The 21661-nt window shown below is 55.1% G+C and overlaps 1 protein-coding gene across 7 annotated transcripts in view; it reads left to right on the forward strand.

The window, feature by feature from the left end:
• Positions 1 to 21661, forward strand: part of SPTBN4 (spectrin beta, non-erythrocytic 4) — a 73106-nt gene that overhangs the window by 23240 nt on the left and 28205 nt on the right. For 3 of the 7 annotated variants that reach the window (XM_032390136.1, XM_032390135.1, XM_032390134.1), the window contains 12 exons: positions 9 to 121; positions 217 to 404; positions 479 to 596; positions 872 to 1030; positions 1632 to 1934; positions 2192 to 2342; positions 5572 to 6523; positions 7817 to 7954; positions 11170 to 11920; positions 13373 to 13575; positions 17216 to 17306; positions 20772 to 20918. In XM_032390136.1, the coding sequence (XP_032246027.1) occupies positions 9 to 121; positions 217 to 404; positions 479 to 596; positions 872 to 1030; positions 1632 to 1934; positions 2192 to 2342; positions 5572 to 6523; positions 7817 to 7954; positions 11170 to 11920; positions 13373 to 13575; positions 17216 to 17306; positions 20772 to 20918 (3314 nt within the window). Of the gene's footprint in view, positions 1 to 8; positions 122 to 216; positions 405 to 478; positions 597 to 871; positions 1031 to 1631; positions 1935 to 2191; positions 2343 to 5571; positions 6524 to 7816; positions 7955 to 11169; positions 11921 to 13372; positions 13576 to 17215; positions 17307 to 18687; positions 18849 to 18937; positions 18994 to 19803; positions 19890 to 20771; positions 20919 to 21661 lie in introns of those variants that run through there. The other 4 variants (XM_032390137.1, XM_032390138.1, XM_032390140.1 and 1 more) reach the window with 4 other exon arrangements.

Genomic DNA, 21661 nt, shown 5'->3' on the forward strand with positions numbered 1-21661 from the left:
CTCCCCAGATGTGAACATGGAGGCTCCAGATGAGAAGTCCATCATCACCTATGTGGTCTCTTTCTACCACTATTTCTCCAAGATGAAGGCTCTGGCTGTGGAGGGGAAGAGGATCGGGAAGGTTTGGGGAGGCGAGGGATGGGGTGGGGGGAGCTTGGGAACCACCTGGAGGTACATCTGGGACAAGGCTGACCCCAGCTTCCTTTGCCGGCTCAGGTCCTGGACCAGGTGTTGGAGGTGGGGAAGATCATTGAGCGCTACGAGGAGCTGGCAGCTGAGCTGCTGGCCTGGATCCACCGCACCGTGGGCCTCATCAGCAACCAGAAGTTTGCCAACTCACTGAGTGGGGTGCAGCAGCAGCTTCAGGCTTTCACGGCCTATTGCACCCTGGAGAAGCCAGTCAAGTGAGGCCCAGCTCAGGAGGGAGGGCGGCAAGTGGAGGTGTGGAGGCGGGGTTCCTGAGCTCCAGCCCCTTCAGGTTTCAGGAGAAGGGGAACCTGGAGGTGCTGCTCTTCAGCATCCAGAGCAAACTGCGTGCCTGTAATCGTCGCCTCTTTGTGCCTCGGGAGGGCTGTGGCATCTGGGATATCGACAAGGTGAGGTTGAGAATGTTGGGGAGAGGCAAGGTTACTCTGTGCGGGTGTGTAGGTTGTGCACTGCTCAAGGGAGCCATCTACATTGTAGACATCATGGACTGGATATTCATCCTGACGGTTTTCCATCAGGGAAGTGCCATGAAGGAGCAATTTTCTTTTTTTTCCAGTTTACACAAAGGTGCTGTAAATGCTAGGAGTCACCTCAGACAGAGAAGCCAGGGCCATTAAAATGTGGGACGTTGTTGGGGTCTGACAGCCGCCTCCTGTCTCCCTAGGCCTGGGGCCAGCTGGAAAAGGCAGAGCACGAACGGGAGGCTGCTCTTCGGGCTGAGCTGATCCGGCAAGAGAAGCTGGAACTACTGGCCCAGAGGTTTGACCACAAGGTGGCCATGAGGGAGAGCTGGCTGAATGAGAACCAGCGCCTGGTCTCCCAGGTACTGCGTGCAGGGCTTGGCTCTGGGGGAGATGGAGGGAGGGCGGGGCTGCTGGCCCTGGGACCAGAGAGGGAGACTCGATCTCCTAAGCGACAGAGAAGTGTCGGATTAGTCTCCCAGGTGGCAAATGACGGTGGGAAGGGAGAACTGGTCTCCTAAGTGAGCGGTGGGGGGAGGGGAATGGGCCTGATCTCCAAGGTAACAGGAGAGTGAGGTTGGTCTCCAGGGTAACTAGAGAGGACGGAATTAGTCTCTTCAGAAATAGGGAGAGTATTTAATTAGACTCTAAGTGACAGAGGAGGTTGTATCTGGTGTCCAGGGTAACTCGGGAGGATAGAATCAGTCTCCTAAGTAACAGGGTAGGGTAGGCCTGGTCCCCAGTCTCTAGGGCAATGGTAGGATGGGGACTGTTTCCTGAGTGACGAGTTTCAGGCTATAGATGTGATGGAGAAGTGTGGGGCTGGTCTCCAGGGTAACAGAGGAAGATGGGGCTGGTCTCCAGGGTAGCTGGGGATGGTGGGGGCAGGGGCAGGGTAACAGTTGGACGGCTGGGGCAACATGAGTGAGCGTCTGTGGCCTGCCCTGCCCTGCCCTGCCCCAGGACAACTTCGGGTATGAGCTGCCGGCAGTGGAGGCCGCCATGAAGAAGCACGAGGCCATCGAGGCTGACATTGCGGCCTACGAGGAGCGGGTGCAGGGCGTGGCCGAGCTGGCCCAGGCACTGGCGGCCGAAGGTTACCACGATGCCCGGCGCGTGGCGGCCCAGCGTGACAGCGTCCTGCGCCAGTGGGCCCTGCTGACCGGGCTGGTGGGGGCCCGGCGGACGCGGCTCGAGCAGAACCTGGCCCTGCAGAAGGTCTTCCAGGAGATGGTGTACATGGTGGACTGGATGGAGGAGATGCAGGTGGGGCTGGCCCCGGGGCGGAGGGTGGGCATGGTGGGCCGGGACGGCAAGGGAGGGCTGTCGACACTGAAAGCCTTGTCAGGGAGCTGGAGAGCATGGAGAGAGAGAGAGATGTTGACAGGGACAAGGAGATTGAGACAGAGATCAGAGTTCAAGAGATGGTTTGGAGGAGCAGAAGAGTAATCCAGGACAGTGCGGGGTGGGGCTGGCCTGAGGGCCGATGCCAAGCATGTGCTCAGTGCTGCCCCCTCTGGTAGGCTCAGCTGCTGTCCCGCGAGTGCGGGCAGCACCTGGTGGAGGCCGAGGACCTGTTGCAGAAGCATGGACTGCTGGAGGGGGACATCGCGGCCCAGAGTGAGCGGGTGGAGGCTCTCAACGCTGCTGCCCTGCGTTTCTCTCACCTGCAGGGTGAGTTTGGGCTTGGGGGTTGGGTGGAGACTGTCAGGGCTGGTGCTCATAGAAACTCCTAAGAGACAGTAGGAAGCAGTGAGCTCCCTGTCTTTGGAGGGATCCAAGCACAAAATAGGATCACACTCCACTGGGGATATCATGGGGGAAATTATTGCTTGGAGTGGAGGTTAGACCACATGACTTCTTCCTGCTTTGAGATTCTGCAGTCATTTTTATCGAGCATTTATATATATATTTTTAAGATTTTTATTTATTTATTTGACAGAGATAGACACAGCGAGAGAGGGAACACAAGCAGGGGGAGTGGGAGAGGGAGAAGCAGGCTCCCCGTGGAGGAGGGAGCCTGATGCAGGGCTCAATCCCAGAACCCTGGGATCATGACCTGAGCAGAAGGCAGGGGCTTAGTGACTGAACCACCCAGGCGCCCCTATCGAGCACTTGTTTTATGCTAAGCCCTTCACAGCCAAATGTCAATGAATACCATAAAAAGCCTGTGTAAGGTGATATATAGTCAGGGCCTGTTCGGCAGCAAATGAAAGAAGTATCAGTTAGCTTAAGGAGAAAAGGGGAGTCACTAAAATGTCCAGAGAGGGGCAAGTTCGGCTTCAGGCATGGCTGGATCCAGGGATTGTCCCATGATGCTTTTAAGACTCCATTTCTCTGACTGTAGTCTCTGTGTTTGTGGCACTGTTGGGCCGTCCCTCCTGTTGTGGTATAAATCTGGGGTCATTCAGCCCTGTGTTTACATCCTAGCAACTTAGACCCAGCAGGAGACAAGCCCCTCTCCTCCAATATTTCTGACAAAAAGTTCAAGGAAAGCTTTCATTAGCCCACTGTGGGTTCCCTCCCCTCTGCTCAGCCAAGCATTGTAACCCCCGGCTCTCCAGTGAGCTAACTGGCCACATCTATGTGACATGGCCACCCCAGGGCCAAGCGTAGGGTCAAGCTCTTTCCAAAGACATGAACCAAGGAAGAGGAGGGTGGGAAGCCATTACCAGCAGCAGGGGCATGGATGCTGATAGGCAAAACCGAGACTGGCTCTGATAAGGTTCTCATTGTATTGATGCCGAAACCCTCCAGTCACAGACCAGCAGGAATCCCCCTGTGGTCAAACCCAGTTGGGTTTGTCAGCTCGTTGCACACACCCTGGGAGACCCTGGGGCCTCTCAGTAGGAGGGTGTCAGGACGGGCTTGTTATAGGATGTGGGCTTGTGTTAGGGGATTTGGGCATGATTTGTGCAGTGTGTGTTGCTGCGGGTTGCACACTGTCAGGAAGCAGGAGTAACTAGGTGGTTGCTCATCTTAATCGTTTGTATCCAGGCCGTGGGACGAACAGGAAGTGGTAGTGGTCATTCACCTGAGCTGGGTGAGGGGGATGGCTGGGGGTTTCTGTGGCTTGCACAGTGACCTCTATTCTGTGTGCGCTCTGACATGATCATGGAAGGGCCTTGTTTCCATCCCACTCCCTCGTGGTCGCAGAGTGGCCTTGTCTGAAGCTGGTGTCCTGAGAAACTGTATGCTAGTCACCGATGCTGCCAAGGCTGCTTTTTGCTTTCTTGCAAAAGAAAAGGAAAGGAAAGGAAGGCCCAGAGCTGTAGAGCTAAGAGGGTTCCAGGCTGGCCTTTCTCACTCCTGTGTCTGGAACCTCAGCCCTTGGGAATCTTGAAACATCAGTAGAAAAGGCAGGGCCTGTCTGGCTTGCAGGCTGGTGCAGAGAGGCGGTTCTCACCCTCATGGGCTGAGTCCAATGGGGAAGTCTTCTTCCAAGCCCCATCGGGACATGGCCACCCTGGTTCAGCCCCTCGCCCACATCCCTACCCCAGGAGACGCTGTTGGGACCCTCTCCTTCCCCTTATGGATGTTTGCCCCAGGAGCCTCCCTCTGTCTTCTCTTTGCGAGATCTTGGCGCCAGGTGGCAGCCAGCGGGCACCACACAAACGGCAAAGAGGCTGGTGTGGGGTCTGTGTTGTCATGGTGATGGGAGGCTGCGCTGCCTGATACGTGGTCCGAAGGTTGGGCCTCCCGGTCTGCCACTTCTTAGCTGATCCTGGGCAAGTGGCTTCCTTCCCCGAACCTCAGTTTCTTCATCTGTAAGATGGGGCTAATAACGATACTGCCCCACAGGGTGGTTGTGAGGATGAAGCGACACTGTGCCAGAGTCAGGTCTGGATACACGGATGCCTGTTGCTGTTGATTATTCAGTTGGATGCCGTGGTATTTGGGTCAGTTTCAGCGAATGTCCAGAATTCCAGAAATGGCGCATTCCATCTAGGGCAGCGTCTCTCACAGGGTTTTGACCCAGTAAGAAATACGTTTACCTCCTGACCCAGAGTTCACACGCACGCATGCACACACAGGCACAAAGGTTTTATGAAACAATGCCTCCTCTTGCCCTGTGTGTTGCATCCTGATATTTTCTATTCGTTCTATTCTATTCCATTAAAGAAATGCTGAGCCATTAAGTTAATTTCACAATTCTCTCGTCACAAACCAGAGGTCTAGGAGGAAGGCGAATGAACTATTTGAAGAAAAAAGGGAGTTCAGGTCATCCCTGGAGTTAAGAGATAAGGTAACAGAGGACGAGAGGGGGAACCCAGAAAATTGCTTAAGAATAGAGACATTTCCCGCTGCCTAGCTGGCTCAGGGGTAGAGTTCGCAACTCTTGATCTCTGGGTTCGAGATCAAGAGTTGCGAACTCTAAGTTCGAGCCCCACGTTGGGTGTAGAGATTACTTAAAATAAAATAAAAATAAAAAGAATAGAGATGTTTCATTTGGTCCAGTCCTGAAGGAAACACAATTTACCCTAAAACATACAGAGTCTAGGATTCTCTGAATCTCAGTTTCTACCCAACATTCAATCAGTAGTAAGTCACCATTTTAATTAGGTACTGCTCTGGGCTCCACCCACTGCTGGGCAATGGTGGGGACCCAGTGTGACGGAGACAGCCCCAGGCCCAGCCCTCATAGGGCTCCCAGTCCAGTGGGGTTAGCGCCGGGATGGGGGGAGTGGTGCACAGGCTGAGGGCTCAGGGCTGGGATAGGGGAAGCAGAGAAGCCTGGGGGAGCCAGAGAAAGCTGCCTGCTCCAGACAGCGTATCAGGGAAGGCTGCCCGGAGGAGGGGACGCGCAGCCTGGCACCAAGGACCGGGCAGGTAGCCTGCACCTCGCTCTCGGGCGCCCCCTGGTCCGTGCCCAACCCGGGATCCTCCCCTTCTCCTGGCCCAGGCTACCAGCCCTGCGACCCGCAGGTCATCTGCAACCGCGTGAATCACGTGCACGGCTGTCTGACGGAGCTGCAGGAGCACGCGGCGCAGCGGCGCGCGGAGCTGGAGGCCTCGCGGAGCCTGTGGGCGCTGCTGCAGGAGCTGGAAGAGGCCGAGAGCTGGGCCCGCGACAAGGAGCGCCTCCTCGAGGCGGCGGGCGGCGGCGGCGGCGGCGGCGGCGCGGCGGGCGCGGGGGGCACGGCGGGCGGCGCGCACGACCTGTCCAGCACCGCGCGCCTTCTGGCGCAGCACAAGATCCTGCAGGGCGAGCTGGGCGGGCGGCGGGCGCTGCTGCAGCAGGCCCTGCGGCGCGGCGAGGAGCTGGCTGCGGCCGGCGGCGCCGTGGGGCCGGGCGCCGAGACGGTGCACCTGGCGGGCCTAGCGGAGCGCGCGGCGAGCGCCCGGCGGCGCTGGCAGCGGCTGGAAGAGGCGGCGGCGCGGCGCGAGCGGCGGCTGCAGGAGGCGCGGGCGCTGCACCAGTTCGGCGCGGACCTCGACGGGCTCCTGGACTGGCTTCGCGACGCCTACCGCCTCGCAGCCGCGGGCGACTTCGGCCACGACGAGGCGTCCAGCCGCCGCCTGGCCCGCCAGCACCGCGCGCTCACCGGGGAGGTGGAGGCGCATCGCGGGCCGGTGGGCGGCCTGCGGCGTCAGCTGGCGACACTGGGGGGCGCCAGCGGCGCCGGGCCGCTGGTGGTGGCCCTGCAGGTGCGCGTGGTGGAGGCGGAGCAGTTGTTCGCCGAGGTGACCGAGGTGGCAGCGCTGCGGCGCCAGTGGCTGCGAGACGCCCTGGCGGTCTACCGGATGTTTGGCGAAGTGCACGCGTGCGAGCTGTGGATCGGGGAGAAGGAGCAATGGCTGCTGGCCATGCGCGTGCCCGATTCGCTCGACGACGTCGAGGTGGTGCAGCACCGGTGAGCGCGCCCTTGTGGGACTTCCGGCGGCCCCTTCCTCACGCACGCAGTCTCGCCTGCCTTGGTTCAGCAGTTCCCACTTTCGCTCCGCGGGCACCGGGGTTCCGGGGGAATGGGAATGATAGTAGTTCCCACCTCCCGGCTGGCGCGTGATGAGTACTTGTAGAACACTTAGCAAATGTCTCGGTACAGGGAGCATTTCAGGAGCGTTTGCGGTTATCATGAGGCTTGCATTCACCTGGCGGGAAATTAACGTGAGCTTCTCCAGAGACACCCCAGCCTGGCCCCTCCCCTGGGACTGCCACAGTTCCCGCACAATTGTCACCTCCCTAGCTCATGAAAGAGCTCCGACCCTGTCACTTCCTCTTCCATCATCCTCACCCTGCTTGACGTTTCTTCATAGCACTTAACCACCTGGTGACACGTGAGATGCTGACTCGTCTGTTGGCTGACTCGTCTGATGGCTGACTTAGTAATGAGTTGTGAAATTAGTGGATGACCCCTTGTATTCATCCACTCATTCGTTCAGTTGGTAGTTACTGAGCTCTTGCTGCGTTCTAGGGCTTGTGCTGGGCAAGGCTGACACACAGGCCTGGTTCCTACCCTTGCTGTGCCCACACTTACCCAAGTCACAGCTTTGGGCATTGTTTTAAAGAGGGGAGGACTGTACCCAGCTTTAAAAAGATCTCCCTCGCTGCCATGTAGAGGGTGTGTTGGAGGGGTTGAGAATGGTGGCTGGGAGCCCAGAAAGGCCCCTGGGATGGGACCCCGGGTGGGAGGGGACAGGAGTGGACCAGGCTAGGAAGCCAAGTGGAGAGGCCATGGGGGTGAGGAGTCTGGGGAGGGGCGTTGTCCAAAACAGAGCCCAGAGCTGTGGCCTAGGGGATGGTGGGGCTGCCCCTGAGATGGGGACCCAGGGGATAAACAAATCTGGGGGAAGATACGGAGGCTGGTTTGAGTCACAGTGGCCGCAGGGAGCCCTGCAGAGGTGTCCGGCAGCTTTGAGGTTGCAGACATGTTCCAAAGGAACGAAGTTGAGGCTGCAGAGACAGATGTGGGGGTCACAAGACCTGAGACCATGGGGATGGATGGGATGGCCCAGGCAGGGTGGGAGAGAAAGGTAAGGGAGTTCAGGACAGAGGCTTGGGGGATGTAATGTTTAGGGGGCAGGTAGAAGGAGGAGGAGCTGGTCCAAGGTCCTAAGAGTTAGAAGGAAATGCAGTTCAGAAGGCCAAGAGGTGGGCAGGTCCCCAGATCCAGGCCTGCCTGAGCACGACCATCTTCCTTCTACAGATTTGAGAGTCTGGACCAGGAGATGAACAGTCTGATGGGCCGTGTCCTGGATGTGAACCACACAGTCCAGGAGCTGGTGGAAGGAGGCCATCCCAGTTCAGACGAGGTGCGCTCCTGCCAGGACCACCTCAACTGCAGGTAGGCGGGGCCCGGGGCCTCACACCAGTCCTTACCCGTTCTTTCCATCATTCTTTTCCTCATTCATTCAACTGTCAGAAATCAAGAGTGTGCGATTTCGACCCCCTGAGGTGATAATGGCCACTTAGGAAATCAGCAGAATCTTGGGGGAAATGATAATACCCAGTGCTAGTGATGATGTGGTAAAATGAGGATACAATATATTTTAGCGGGTTATTAGTTTACTTGTATAGAAACGATTGGCTGAGTATCTACTATCTGCCAGGAATTTTTCTAAGCACTTTATGTGCCTGGTTTTATCTTCCAATATCCCAATTTCCATAGTCAAGTTTCCAGAATTCAGAACTCTTTAAAAATGGTAACAGATTGGGGCGCCTGGCTCAGTTGTTAGGCGTCTGCCTTCGGCTCGGGTCATGATCCCAGGGTCCTGGGGTCGAGCCCCGCGTCGGGTTCCCTGCTCAATGGGAGACCTGCTTCTCCCTCTCCCGCTCCCCCTGCTTGTGTTCCCTCTCTCGCTGTGTCTCTCTCTGTCGAATAAATAAAATCTTTTTTAAAAAATGCTAACAAATTAATATCTTTCCCCCTAGAACACTATGAGGGTAGGGTTCATAGATGAAGACGCAGATCCAGGGAGGTGAAATCCTTAACATGATTACTCAATCCAGTAAGTAGGAGTCAAACCCAGTTCTGTCTGAATCCGGAGCTGGGGCTCTTGAGCACTTATATTGAGTCTTCTCAACAACCCTATGGGGCATAAATTGCCCCATGTTAGAGAGGGGGAACTGGGGCTCAGAGATGTGAAGACATTGGCCCAAGGTCAAACAGCAAGTTAGGAGTCAAGCCTGGATGTGAAGTTGAATTTGTCTGACTCCTAAGACTATTTTTAACTGCTGTGCAGTAAGATTCCAGTAACCAGAGATTTTAATTTTTTAAAAGTTTTTATTGTTATGTTAATCACCATACATTACATCATTAGTTTTTGATGTAGTGTTCCATGATTCATTGTTTGTGCATAACACCCAGTGCTCCATGAAGAACGTGCCCTCTTTAATACCCATCACCAGGCTAACCCATCCTCCCACCCCCCTCCCCTCTAGAACCCTCAGTTTGTTTTTCAGAGGATTTTATTTATTTATTTATTTTTTTAAAGATTTTATTTATGTATTTGACAGAGAGAGACACAGCGAGAGAGGGAACACAAGCAGGGGGAGTGGGAGAAGCAGGCTTCCCGCCGAGCAGGGAGCCCAATGCGGGGCTTGATCCCAGGCTCCTGGGATCATGACCTGAGCCGAAGGCAGACGCTCAACGACTGAGCCACCCAGGTGCCCCTTCAGAGGATTTTAAAGCCTCGTTAGCCTTGACAATCTCAAAGCAACAGGGCCTCAAATGATAACAACAATAATGATTTACAGCTTAGTAAGAGTGTATGCCAAGAGCTTTAGCCACATGATATCATTAAACACTCATTGAAATGGACATTATTATCCCCATTTTCCAGATGAGGAAACTGTGGATCGGAGGGAAATGATTTGCCCAAGGTCACATGGTGAATCTGCCCAAATCAGAACTTGAACTTGGGTCCTTTTTTTTTTTTTTTTTTTTTAAGAGAGAAAGCACAAGAGGTGGGTGGAGGGAAAGAGGGAGAGAGGGAGAGAGAGAAGGTTAAGCAGGCTTCATACCCAGCACAGAGCCCAATGCAGGGCTTGATCCATGACCCTGAGATCATGACCTGAGCTGAAATCAAGAGTCAGATGCTTAGCCATCTGAGCCACCCAGGCACCCCTGAACTTGGGTCCTTCTGATTTCGGAGTCCTAATCTCTGCCCTGTGGCATGTCCATTCTAGAGGGGACAGAGAGACAGTGAACAAATAAACTAATAAATGAACAAGATCTTTAGAGAATTCTCGTGAGCTGGTAGAACATAACCAGAGGGCTGGAGGTGATTTTAGATCTTGTGATCAGCCATGACATTTTGAGCTGGGCCCTCAGAGGGGTTGAGAAGGAGCCAGCCACAGGCAAGAAGCACAGCTGAGGCAGAAAAGAGCTTGCTATGTTCCCCCAAATTGTCCCCACTCAATAATAGTAGCACACAAGTACTGTTTGACCCACTTCATAAATCATAACTCACTGGACTCTCACAACACCCCTAGGAGGTAGGTGCTGTGTTAGATGCTATGATCGCATCCATTTTACTGATAGGGAAACTGAGGCACAGAGAGGGTTACTTGCCAAAGGGCAGGTCAGCTTTGACTCCAGGCAGTCCAGCTTGGACCACATACAGCCTATGAAGAGGAAGTGAAGCCTAGAGAAGTATCATCACTTGCCTGAGGGCACAGAGCAATACATAACTTTTTTTCCATTAACTTATTTTGGTATAGAACACATTTGCCTTTCCACCATTTGATCCTCAGCACCTGGCTCATGGGACATGCTCAGTTTCTATTCACTGGACCCAACAGAGTATCTAATGTAAGCCAGCACGTCTTACACTCTGGGCTCAACATCCCTCTTAAAAACTGTTAGGGATCCCAAAGAGCTTGTTGTTGTTGTTGTTGTTGTTGTTGTTGTTGTTTGTGAGTTGTATCTATCAATATTTACTACGTTGGAAACTGATACCGAGAAATGTAAAAATATTAAGTCATTTTAAAATCACAATCATAAGCCTGGCTAGATAAGATTTAATAAATATATGCCTCCCTGAAAAAAAATAAAATAAAATCACAGTCATAACCCCAGGATGTTAACGTCACAATGTATTTTTTTTAATGAAAAATAACTACTTTTCAACACAAAAAATGCAGTGAGAAGAGTGGCTTTGTGTTGCATTTTTGCAGATCTCTCTGCTGTCTGGTTGAGGAGAAGGCAGCCGAGTTCTCGGGTCTGTTCCTGCGTTCAGTCTTGGTCATGCAGCCTCTGAGAATTACACGGGACTCTGGGGACAGAATAGGAGAGAAAAGGCAAATAGCATCTTAGCGTTATTATAAAGATAGTTTTGACCTCGCTCAGATTACATTTTGAGAAGTGCTGCTCTAAGCAAGTGTGCCTTGTAGGGTTTTATTTTACACAGGCAGAAACTGGGGCTCAGTGAGATAAAGTGACTTTCCAAAGTCACACAGCGGCCGGGTTCTATCTCAGGTCGGTGGGCCCCCCAGGCCCGGGAGGAGTCCCCGTCCTCCTCAAGCCGCCCTCCTTACCCCCACCCCCACCCCCGGCAGGTGGAACCGCATCGTGGAGCTGGTGGAACAGCGCAAAGAGGAGATGAGCGCAGTGCTGCTGGTGGAGAACCACGTGCTGGAGGTGGCCGAAGTGCGCGCGCAGGTGCGCGAGAAGCGGAGGGCCGTGGAGAGCGCGCCCCGAGCGGGCGGCGCCCTGCACTGGCGCCTGAGCGGCCTGGAGGCGGCCCTGCAAGCGCTGGAGCCCCGCCAGGCGGCCCTCCAGGAGGAGGCCGCCCTGCTGGCTGTGCGCTTCCCGGCTCAGGCGGCGCGGCTGCACCAGGGTGCGGAAGAACTGGGCGCCGAGTGGGGCGCGCTGGAGAGCGCCGCCCAGGCCTGTGGCGAGGCGGTGGCCGCGGCCGGGCGCCTGCAGCGCTTCCTGCACGACCTGGACGCTTTCTTGGACTGGCTGGTGCGCGCCCAGGAGGCGGCGGGCGGCGTCGAGGGGCCCCTGCCCGGCAGCCTGGAAGAGGCGGATGCGCTGCTGGCTCGCCACGCCGCGCTCAAGGAAGAAGTGGACCAGCGCGAGGAGGACTACGCGCGCATCGTGGCAGCCAGCGAGGCACTGCTGGCGGCCGACGGCGCCGAGCTGGGCCCGGGCCTGGCGCTCGACGAGTGGCTGCCGCACCTCGAACTTGGCTGGCACAAGCTGCTCGGCTTGTGGGAGGCGCGCAGGGAGGCCCTGGTGCAGGCACACGTCTACCAGCTCTTTCTGCGCGACCTGCGCCAGGCTCGCGCGGTGCTCCGCAACCAGGTGGCCGCCTCGGGGTTCACGCGGTGGGGGTTTGAGGCCGCGGGGGCTCGCGGCGACAGGGAAATGTATGGAGGAGTGTTTGCAGGGACCACCGGGTTCGTGGCTCATCTGAGGTCAGTGGGATGGGGAGGGTATGTGGTATGGATCGCGGGTTTGTGGATCATCCGCGGTGAACATGTGTGGGCGTGTGCGTAACAGCATTTGAGGATTATGATGGGCGGACTGGTGTTTTATCTAAGGCGGCTGACAGTTTGTGGACTATCCCAAGTGAGTAAGGCACTTGGATATACGTTGCAGTGACTTCCCGGGTTTGTGAATTGTCTGGAAGGAAATAAGAGCGCGAGGTTGATTGGTGATGGTTAATGGAGTTCAAAGATCTTGGGGTGGATGATGGAGGGTAAAGATCATGGAAATAGGTAATTCAGGCCCAGAGGTTATCTGGATCAGCAACTGTTTGTGGCTTATGTGGTTGTGGGTGCTCAAATGAGCAGATAATCTTACTGGGAATGGCAATTTGCATGCCCTCTGGAGAGGGGCACTGTTTATGGTTTGAGAAATCAAGTGAAGTGCCATGGTTATCTGGGAACAGCTGATCCATTTGGAGGTCATTCTGGGATGGGAAGCAAGTTTGGGGATTTGGACAAGGTAGAACATCCCGTTCTCAGATTGTCCAAGAGTAGCTAGCAAGCTTTAGAGATCATTTTAGAAAGGGTGACCACCTATGCCGGTTATCTTAGAGAAAGCTCACCCGGTTTGAGGATTATCTGGGGGAGGACAGACAGGGAGCCTCTGGAATTCTGAGGCTACTGAATATGGGAGCGGAGGGGGCCTTAAGAGAACCTTTCCGGACCCCCCCCCCCATTTTACCAGTTAGAAAACTAACCCCAGAGAGGGAAAGAACTTCCTTGAGGTCACCCAGCACCCAGTTCAGGCTTCATGGATTAACGAGATATTTACCGAATGCCTTCTCTGCGCCAGGCACTAGTCTTAAGAAACAAAACACCAAATCCCACCTTCATGCAGCTGCCTTTCATGTGTGTGCGTGTGTGTGGGTGCGTGTGTGTGTGTGTGTGTGTAGAGGGGGAGAAAATGATAAACAAGTAAATGCATACAAAAATAATGTCAGGTATACGCTATGAAAAATAATAAAGCAGGATGAAGGGATATAGCTGGGGGTGGAGGGTGGTATTTTTTGGCGGACGGTCAGAGACCTGAAGAAAGTGAAGGAGCCAAGCACGGGGTTATCTGGGGGGAGGGACTGCCAGGCAGAGGGCCTAGCATGGGCAAAGGCCCGGAGGTGGGATCCTGCCTGGCATGTTCGATGCTAGAGCACAGTGAGCAAGGGGGAGGACAGAGGGAGGCGGCAAGCCCGGCGGGCAGCGTCTCCCAGGTCCTGGAACGCAGCATGGCTGGGCTGAGCCTCCCCCCTCCCCCCTCCCCCTCCCTCCCCAGGAGATGGCACTGTCGGGGCCGGAGCTCCCGGGCACGGTGGAGACAGTGGAGGAGGCGCTGAAAAGACACAGGGATTTTCTCACCACGATGGAGCTGAACCAACAAAAGATGCAGGTGGCCGTGCAGGCTGCCGAGGGCCTGCTGAGGCAGGGCAACGCCTATGGGGAGCAGGCCCAGGAGGCTGTGACCCGGCTGCTGGAGAAGTAGGTCCCTCAGACCCCAGGGGCACAGGGGAGGGATGAAGCGGCCAGGGCTCCTCCCTTTCCATCCCGATTTCCGCTTCTCTGCCCCTCTCTGGTTTCTCTTTAATTCCATACTGGTTTAGATTTGATTTAACTTGATGTTTCGTGAAAAGGTAACTAACCGGTGGTCAGAAACCCAAAAGATACAGAAGGATATGCAGTGAAGTTTCTCTGCCAGGCCGGCCCTCAGCCTGGGGTAGTTGGACGGGTGGTGAAAATGTTAACTTCGTTTCCTCAGTGCCCTGCCTCCGCCCTGCTGTGCTGGTCCCCAGATCCAGCAGCTGAAGGCCGGACACAAGTTCTGTTCTAGCTTTCCAGACGGGATGCCGTGCCCTGCCATACTGGGTTTTTGGATATGGTGAATGAGCCCCTCCGGCAGGCCCCGGCGGCCAGGTTCCCTAGGAAGCTCGCAGAGTGTGTGTGTTCGTGTGTTCCTTTCATGCTTCCCTTGCACATTATCGGCCACCATCTGTCTCTCACCACTACCCTGTCTCTTGTCTGTCCTTGCACTAATTGGGCAAAGACATTGACTGAGTATCCACTGTGTGCCAGGCACTCTTCTAGGCTCCGAACAAAACACTTCCCCCTACCCCCCCCAAAAAAAATCCCAGCCCTCAAGTAGAGTCTTTCATAGGGGCTCCTCCAGGCTGATTTCTATCATAGATGTTTCTGGCCCTTGTGGTGAGTCAGTGAGCGCCCAGTGCCCCTCCTTCTGTCCTTCCATCCAAAGCATGCCTGGTCACTCCACCACCATCTACAGCCTGGAGACCCCAGCCCTTCCTCTGTCTGGGGCTCAGGTGTCCTTTTCCCCTAAATTCATCTGGGACAAGGCTGGAATTTTCTAAGGGAAACTTTCATGGGGATTCTGGTCCTGAGGGTGTAAACTCATGATCTGGGGCTCCCAGTGCCAGGCCTGGACCTGCCCTTCCTTTACCCCACATTTCTTTTTTTTTTTTTTTTAAAGATTTTATTTATTTATTTGAGAGAGAGTGAGAGAGAGAGAAAGAGCACAAGCAGGGGGTAGGGGCAGAGGGAGAGGGAGAAGCAGACTCCCCGATGAGCAGGGAGCCTGATGCGGGGCTCAATCCCAGGACCCCGGGATCATGACCTGAGCTGAAGGCAGACACTTAACCAACTGAGCCACCCAGGCGCCCTAGCCCACACTTCTTGAGCACCTGCTGTATGCCAGGCTCTGCAGAAGGAAGAGGTGGGGCCTGGGGGACTGCCCATTCTGTGATTTTCCTCTTCCTTCCTTCCTTTTCTGTCATTAATTGCTCCTTTCATTCTATCATTTATTCAGCTAATTAAACAGGTACTGGGTCCATGCCCGGTTCCAGGCCCTATGGGGGGCAATGCTGGGCATGCACCAGTGACCAGGACAGTACACGATTCCTGCCCTCACAGAGCTCACATGTGGTCTGACAAGGGCAGCCTGGAATGGTCAGGACTGGGATGGGAGAAATACAGGGGGTTGAGGGAGCCCCGAGGGGGCATCTGCCATAGGCTTGTGCTGGGCGAGGCTGGGAACACACCAGGAACCGAGACCAGTCCCAATCCCCACCCCGCCTCACCCTCAGGCTGCAGTTCATTTGTCTACGGACAAGTTTCCTACCCGCCAGAAGTCATAAAACATCCATTTGCTGGGGCCTGCGGCTCTGCCCCTCACCCCAGAAGATGCAGGGCGAGTCACTTAGTTCCTCCCTGTGTCTCACCTCACCTGAAACCTGGACCCTTCCTGTGTGTGTGAACTGCTTGACTTACCCAGGGTCACAGCCAGGAAGTGACCCAGCCCGGATATGAAGGATGTGACCTCTGTTGTTTTCTTGCCCTCCGGGAAAAGAGGGATTTTCCTCATTCCTAGGAATGATGTTTGCAAGTTGGCTGGTAAAGACCTGTAGGGATTATGTCAGTTCAATTTCTGAGGCATTTCCTATTTCCTGGCTCCTGAGCTGAATCTGGGCAGAAGGGCGTTAGTATTTTGCTTGTTTGTCTCTGGAGTTGTCCTGTTCCTCTTTCCAGCTGCGCCTCTGGTTCTCAGCGACTTTTCTCTCCCTCTTTGCCTCCATTTATCTGTGTATCTCTGTGTCTCTGTTTCCTTCTGTGTCTCTCTCTGTTTTTCTCTCCCTCCATCTGCATTTCTCTGACTCTGTGTTCTCTTCTGCTCCTTTCTCTGTCTTTCCAGAGACTTTACCTTTGTTTCTGTCATCTCTCTTTCTCTCTGCCTTATGTCTCATTCATTCATTTGTTCATTCATTCATTCAAGAAATGTATATTGAGCACCTGATGTGTGTGAGGCTCTTTATCTAGGCATTGGTGATACATCTGTGACCAAAACAGAATTCCTGCCCTCATGGAATGACATCCTAGTGGGGGAGACAGACAAGATAAATAAGTAACATACAGCGTGTTAGATAGTGCTAAGTGCGAGAGAGAAAATTAAAGAAGAAAAGAAAGCCAGAAAGTATTGGAGAGCGATCAGGAGGGGCCTCACTAAGAAGGTGGTATTTAAGTAGATGTTGGGGGGGCAGGAAGAGCATTCGGGCCAGAGGGAGCTGCCAGTGCCAAGGCCCTGAGGCAGGAATGGCTTGTTCAAGGCAAAGGAAAATAGGATGTCCCCAGCCCCCCCTCCACCAGGACTTCTGGGCACTTTGTACTGTGGGCAGGAGGCCAGGCTGCCCCTGCTGGCTCCAGGGTGGCGGGGCTTGGGTCCAGCCCGGCCGGTTCACTCAGGCCAAAGGTCTGGCCCTGCTTGCCAGTGCACCTGCCTACCCTCTGTGTGGCTCTAGCCCCATCTTTGCCCACGCCCACTCTCTTCCCTTTCTCCAGCTCTGCTGCACCCTCCCATCTGGCTAGCTGTGTCTTTTACTCTGATATCATCTTGCCACCTCTCTGCCCTTCCCTCTCCCCACTGTCCCTGCCCCAACTCTGTCACCTTCCCTCCCTCTGCCTCCTCCTCTCTCTCTCCTTGTCCACTGCTCTTTGTCTGTCTGTCTGTCTGGCACTACCCTGCTGCATTTCTTTACTTGTCTTTCCTTATTTCTTCTCTCCCTGGGTTTCTTTCTCTTTGTCTGTCTGGGGGTCTCTGTCAAGCACTTCTTCTTGAGGTCTGTTTCTCCCTGTCTCTGGTCTTGTGTCTGTGTTTCTCTCTCTCTCTCTGTAGGCCTCTGCACCTCTCTCTCTCTTTCTCTCTCTGAGTCTGTCTCCCTCTCCTCTCTTTCTCTCTAGATGTCTCCTGATCTCTAAGTTACTGTCTCTTGGTATCTCTACTCTGCGAGTCTCTTATCTCTCTGGGCTTGTGTCTCTCTGTCACTCTTTCTTTCTAAGTGTATTTCTTTCCAGGTCTCTGTCTCTGTCCCTCCCTCTCCCATACTCTCTCTCTTGCTCTTTCCCTCTCCTTCTGCCCCTTTCCAGCTCATCGCTGGCTCTGCCCTCACTGATGTTTCTTTGCCTCTCCCCCCAACCCCACCCTACTTTCTCCTCGTCCTCACTCTTACATATGCCCCGGGTTCCTAGCCATGCCAAGCCCGATGCCTGCACAGCCCTCCTGCCAGTGCCCCCCCCCCCCCCAGGCTTGCCCCAGCCCCTATCTCCCCATCCCCAGGAGCCAAGAAAACCAACTACGGGCCCAGCAATGGATGCAGAAGCTACACGACCAACTTGAGCTGCAGCACTTCCTCCGAGACTGCCACGAGGTAGGAACTCCAGCTGTGCTGGGCGCGGTGACTTCTTTCCTAGGGAGGGAAGTGCTCCAGGGCTGAGGCGCCATGGGGGCGGGGACGCCCCGTCTAAGTGGGTCGTGGAGCGATGTGCACTCGGAGCCGCCAGGAGGCGCGCGGATTCCAGCGTCAGTGCGCAAGCTCCGCAGCTCCCGCCTCCTGTCTCGGGGCGGGGGGGGGGAGGAGGGAGGGGCCCTGGGCGCCCCTGGCAACGGCGCGCGTTCGCGCCTACGGGTCCCGCGGGGACGCGCGGTGATCTCACCTTTCTTTCAGGAGATTTGTGAGAAGCGCCTTGCTGGGGAGAGTGGTGGGGGAGACTGGCAGGGGCGGGGGGGGGGGGGGGCAGGCGTGGGTAGACCAGCTGCCCAGAACGCAACTTTGGTTAGAGACGGTCCAGAAGCAATCCTTCACCCCTTTAAAAGTGTCCAGGAATCAAGCTCTACCCCTTTAGAGATGATCTACACATCTGTAAGGATCGCCCCAAATCAGAGATGGTTCAGGATCCCCTCCCCATTAGAGACCGTTCAGAAGGCATGCTACCTCCCCCTCCTATCCCCTGTATTCCATAGAAACTGTTTTGGACCACATAAAAGATCGCCCCATTAGAGATGACCCAAGAAACATTTTCCTAACCCCCAAAGATGATCCCGGCCTCATCCATCTACCCAGGATCATCACCACCCCCTCCAAAATGATCCAGTGCCTAAGTTTCCCCCAAACAAAGATGGTTCAGGAACCAGGCCCCAATTTCTCCTATTAAAGATGATTTGACACCCTCCACGGTGACCCGCCATGGGAGATTGTTCTCTCCACATATAACATGGACAAGGGCCTCCATACCTCCCACCTCCACATAACTCAAGCCCATTAGAGATGGGTCTGGGACTCAAGCCCACTAGAGATGGGTCTAGGAACACGCTGTCTCCCTCCTCCCCAGTGGAGATTGTTCTGGCAGTCCATCTTATAAGTCCATCTGGCAGAACATTTTATGAGATATTCCAGGACCCCTCCTATATCCCCTGTCTATATTCCTGAGATAGCCAGGAATCTGAGTCCCTTCTCATTAGAGATGGTTCAGGAGCCCACCCCACCCCCACCCCGCACTTCACAAAGCTGAGGTAGCCCAGGCCCCAGGCCCCCCCTCCTGCCCTTCGATTAGGTCCAGGAGCTCCTTCTCCCTCTTGTAAGATTGTTCTGGACCAAGTAGCAATAATCTGAGATGGCGCAGAACCACCCCCCCCCCCCCCCCCATGCTCCTCAACCCCCCCAGCTGAGGCCCGGCAAGGAGGCGGGCACGGAGGCAGGCAGGGGGCGCGCGCGGGCGGGCGCGCTGCCGCGGCGCGGGGGCGGGGGCGGGGGCGCGCGTCCGCCGGAGTCTCAGCCGTCGCCACCGCTGCCACGGCCGTCGCAGTGGAGGGGACGAGAGCCCGCCCGCCGCAGGGACGCTCCGCCAACGCCGCCGCCACTTCAGGTCCCCGGGGCGCCCAGGGGAGGGGGCTGACGCGCGTCCCCGCCGAGGTGTGCGGGGGAGGGGGCTCGGGCGCGTGCTCGCCCGCCGAGGCCGCGGGAGGAGGGGCGCGGGCGGCGCGGGGGCGGGTCGTACCTGCGCCGGGACCCCAGCCCTGGGGAGGGGCAGCGAAGCTGGGAGCTGTCCGCGGTGCTGGTGCGGGCGGGACTGAAGGGCCGGGTCCCAAGGGAGGGAAGCGGAAAAGGGGGGACTTCTGAGGCTACTCCGGAGGTAGTCTGGATTTGCCCTGGGGTTTAAGGAGGTCTCATCGTCTCTAGGGGTCTCTCCTCTGGGTAACGGGGGATCTGAATTTTGCCCTGGGGCTAGGGAGCTCTCAACCTTTTGAGGGGTTTCTTCCTTGGTTCTTGGGCCGTCTGTATGAGCTTTAAATGATGGGAGCGAATCACTTTTTCGGGGGTCTGCTTTGGGCGATGAGGGACTTGGATTTGTTCTGGGTTTGGGGGCTCTGATTTTGAGGGCCGTTTCCTTGGTTGTTCCGGACCCTAGCTTTGCCCTCGGTGATGGGGGTCAATCACTTTGGGGGGACTTTACCTTGATGACGAAGTACCATCTCCTTTCCGGGCTTTGCCTTCACTGTGAGCTGTGGCTGCCATTGGCGAGCTCTTCCCTGTGTCAGAAACCTGTGAATTGAGTTGGAGGGTTCACTTGGCTCTAGTGTGTGTGTGTGTGTATGACGGAGTCTGAAGCTGACCTGGACCCCTAGGGAGCACATGCTCCGGGGACACAGGGTGGGGTTTGGCCAGCTCAGGATTTGTCCTTGGCTATGACTGCATTTGACTTCCAGATAGAGCTAGAGTCTTTTTTTTTTTTTTTTTGGAGGGGGGAGGAGGAGGATGTGTTTGGGGGGGGGGGGGGGGGGGAGGAGCAAAATGTCCCAGGTGCTAGGTTTGGTCATGAGTGGGTGGGGAGATTCCGGCTTGGGGGATAACTCTTATTGGGGGGGGCTCAGAAGGCAGCCTTGTGATTGGTCCTGCTCAGGATAATGAGGGGGGGCTATTCTGTGCTTGCATTTTGGATGACTGGTCTTGCTGGTGAGTGGGGGAAATACAACTGGCTTTAGTTTGGGAGGGGGGCTGGCTTAGGAAGGTTCTGTCTGATCCTGTTGAGGAGTCTGGGACTAGATTTTGGGGTAGGCTCATTTTGGGGAGCCAGAAGGTGGCCCTGTTGCTTACATTTGGGAGGTTGGCTTTGGCTGGGGGCTGGAACTAGTCATGGTTTGGGGGAACTGCAGTCCTGGAGTGCCAGGGCTGAATATGGGAAGTCCTGTGGGATCCTTAGGGAAGCTGGGTTGTGGGGGATGGGTTTACCCCAGATTGGAGGGCTAGTTTGGAGGGAACTAAACTTGGCTGTAGTTGGAAAGTTGTTTAGGGGTTCATCTGGCTATATTGGGAGGTTAGAGCTAGATAAGGGCTTCATTGGATACCCTTGGGAATGGTTTGAGAATGTTGAATTGATCCTTATTGGAGGTGGCTAAGACTGAATCAAAGGGTCAAAGTGTTGTTATTGGGAAGATGGTGCGGGAAGCTGGGGCTAAATTAGAAGTTAGCTAAATTAGGTGGAGGTCTAGTTTTGGAGGGTTGATTTGTCCCTGGGTGGGAGGAGGCTGACTGGCCCAGGAGCTGTGCCTTTGGGGGCTTATGAAGAGTTGAGAAGGGCTGCCCTGAGGACAGGGCAACTAAGAGATTGGGCATTCTGGGGGATGCCCATCCATCCTCCACCCCCTAGGAAAGAGCTTGAGCTGTGCTCCCCCCTCCCCCAACAAAGACCTTATTGCAAAGGCTCTTCCATTCCTTCCTCCCTCCCTACCCCTAAATCTAGCTGCCTAGGCTTTGAATCTGGGACTTTCTGGAGGGGATAGGGGTACTGTGCCATGTTGGGGGAATCAGCTGAGCTCTTCTCCCTGTCCTGCACAGCTGGATGGCTGGATCCATGAGAAAATGCTAATGGCTCGGGATGGCACGCGGGAAGACAGCCACAAGCTGCATAAGAGATGGCTCCGGCACCAGGCATTCATGGCTGAGCTGGCTCAGAATAAGGAGTGGCTGGAGAAGATTGAGAGGGTGAGGATGTAGAAGGTCCCTCTGCCCGTGCCAGGTGCTGGAGCCTGCAGGGGACCTACATCTCAGTTCCTGAACCCTCCACTGCCGCCCTGCCATTCCCACCCCTCTGAACCCTTTCAGATCATTTCCACATCTGCTTCTAGCTGTGGCCGTGAGCGATGCTTATAACCTCTTTGAGCTTCAGTTTTGCCATCTGTAAAATGGCTAGCATCTCTTCTGCATGGTGCCCATACCCTCCTGGTTGTTAAATATTTTACCCCTTCCTGTAACCTCCCCCACCAGGTTTTCTTCCACTCCACTTGGAGCATCTAGGCTGGAAGGTCAAGTAGAGAGGCTGGAGCAGTCCTGGGAGACCCAGGGTTAACGTGAACTTTGGATTCCTCCAACCCTGGATTCTGATTGTGTCTATGCCTCTTACCAGTTGTGGGCCTTAGCAAATTGTGCTAACCTCTTTGAGCCGCAGTTTGCTCTGCTTTAAAATGAAGGCAATAGGGGTGCTTGGCTGGCTCAGTCGGAAGAGCATTTGGCTCTTGATCTTGGGGTCCTGAGTAGAGATTACTTAAATAAATAAAACTTAAAAAAAAGAAAATTAAATAAGGAAACAATGAACACTGCTACTTCCCTGGGCTCTTAACGCAGTGAAGTTCTTAATACAAGGCCAGGCACCTAGGAGCATAATTGCTATGGTATTGTTATTTTTAATATATACTCTACCATATGTAGCTCTAGGCCATCAAAGGAGC

The sequence above is a fragment of the Phoca vitulina genome, unplaced genomic scaffold, assembly GCF_004348235.1.
Source record: "Phoca vitulina isolate PV1807 unplaced genomic scaffold, GSC_HSeal_1.0 scaffold58, whole genome shotgun sequence".
Lineage (NCBI taxonomy): Eukaryota > Metazoa > Chordata > Mammalia > Carnivora > Phocidae > Phoca > Phoca vitulina.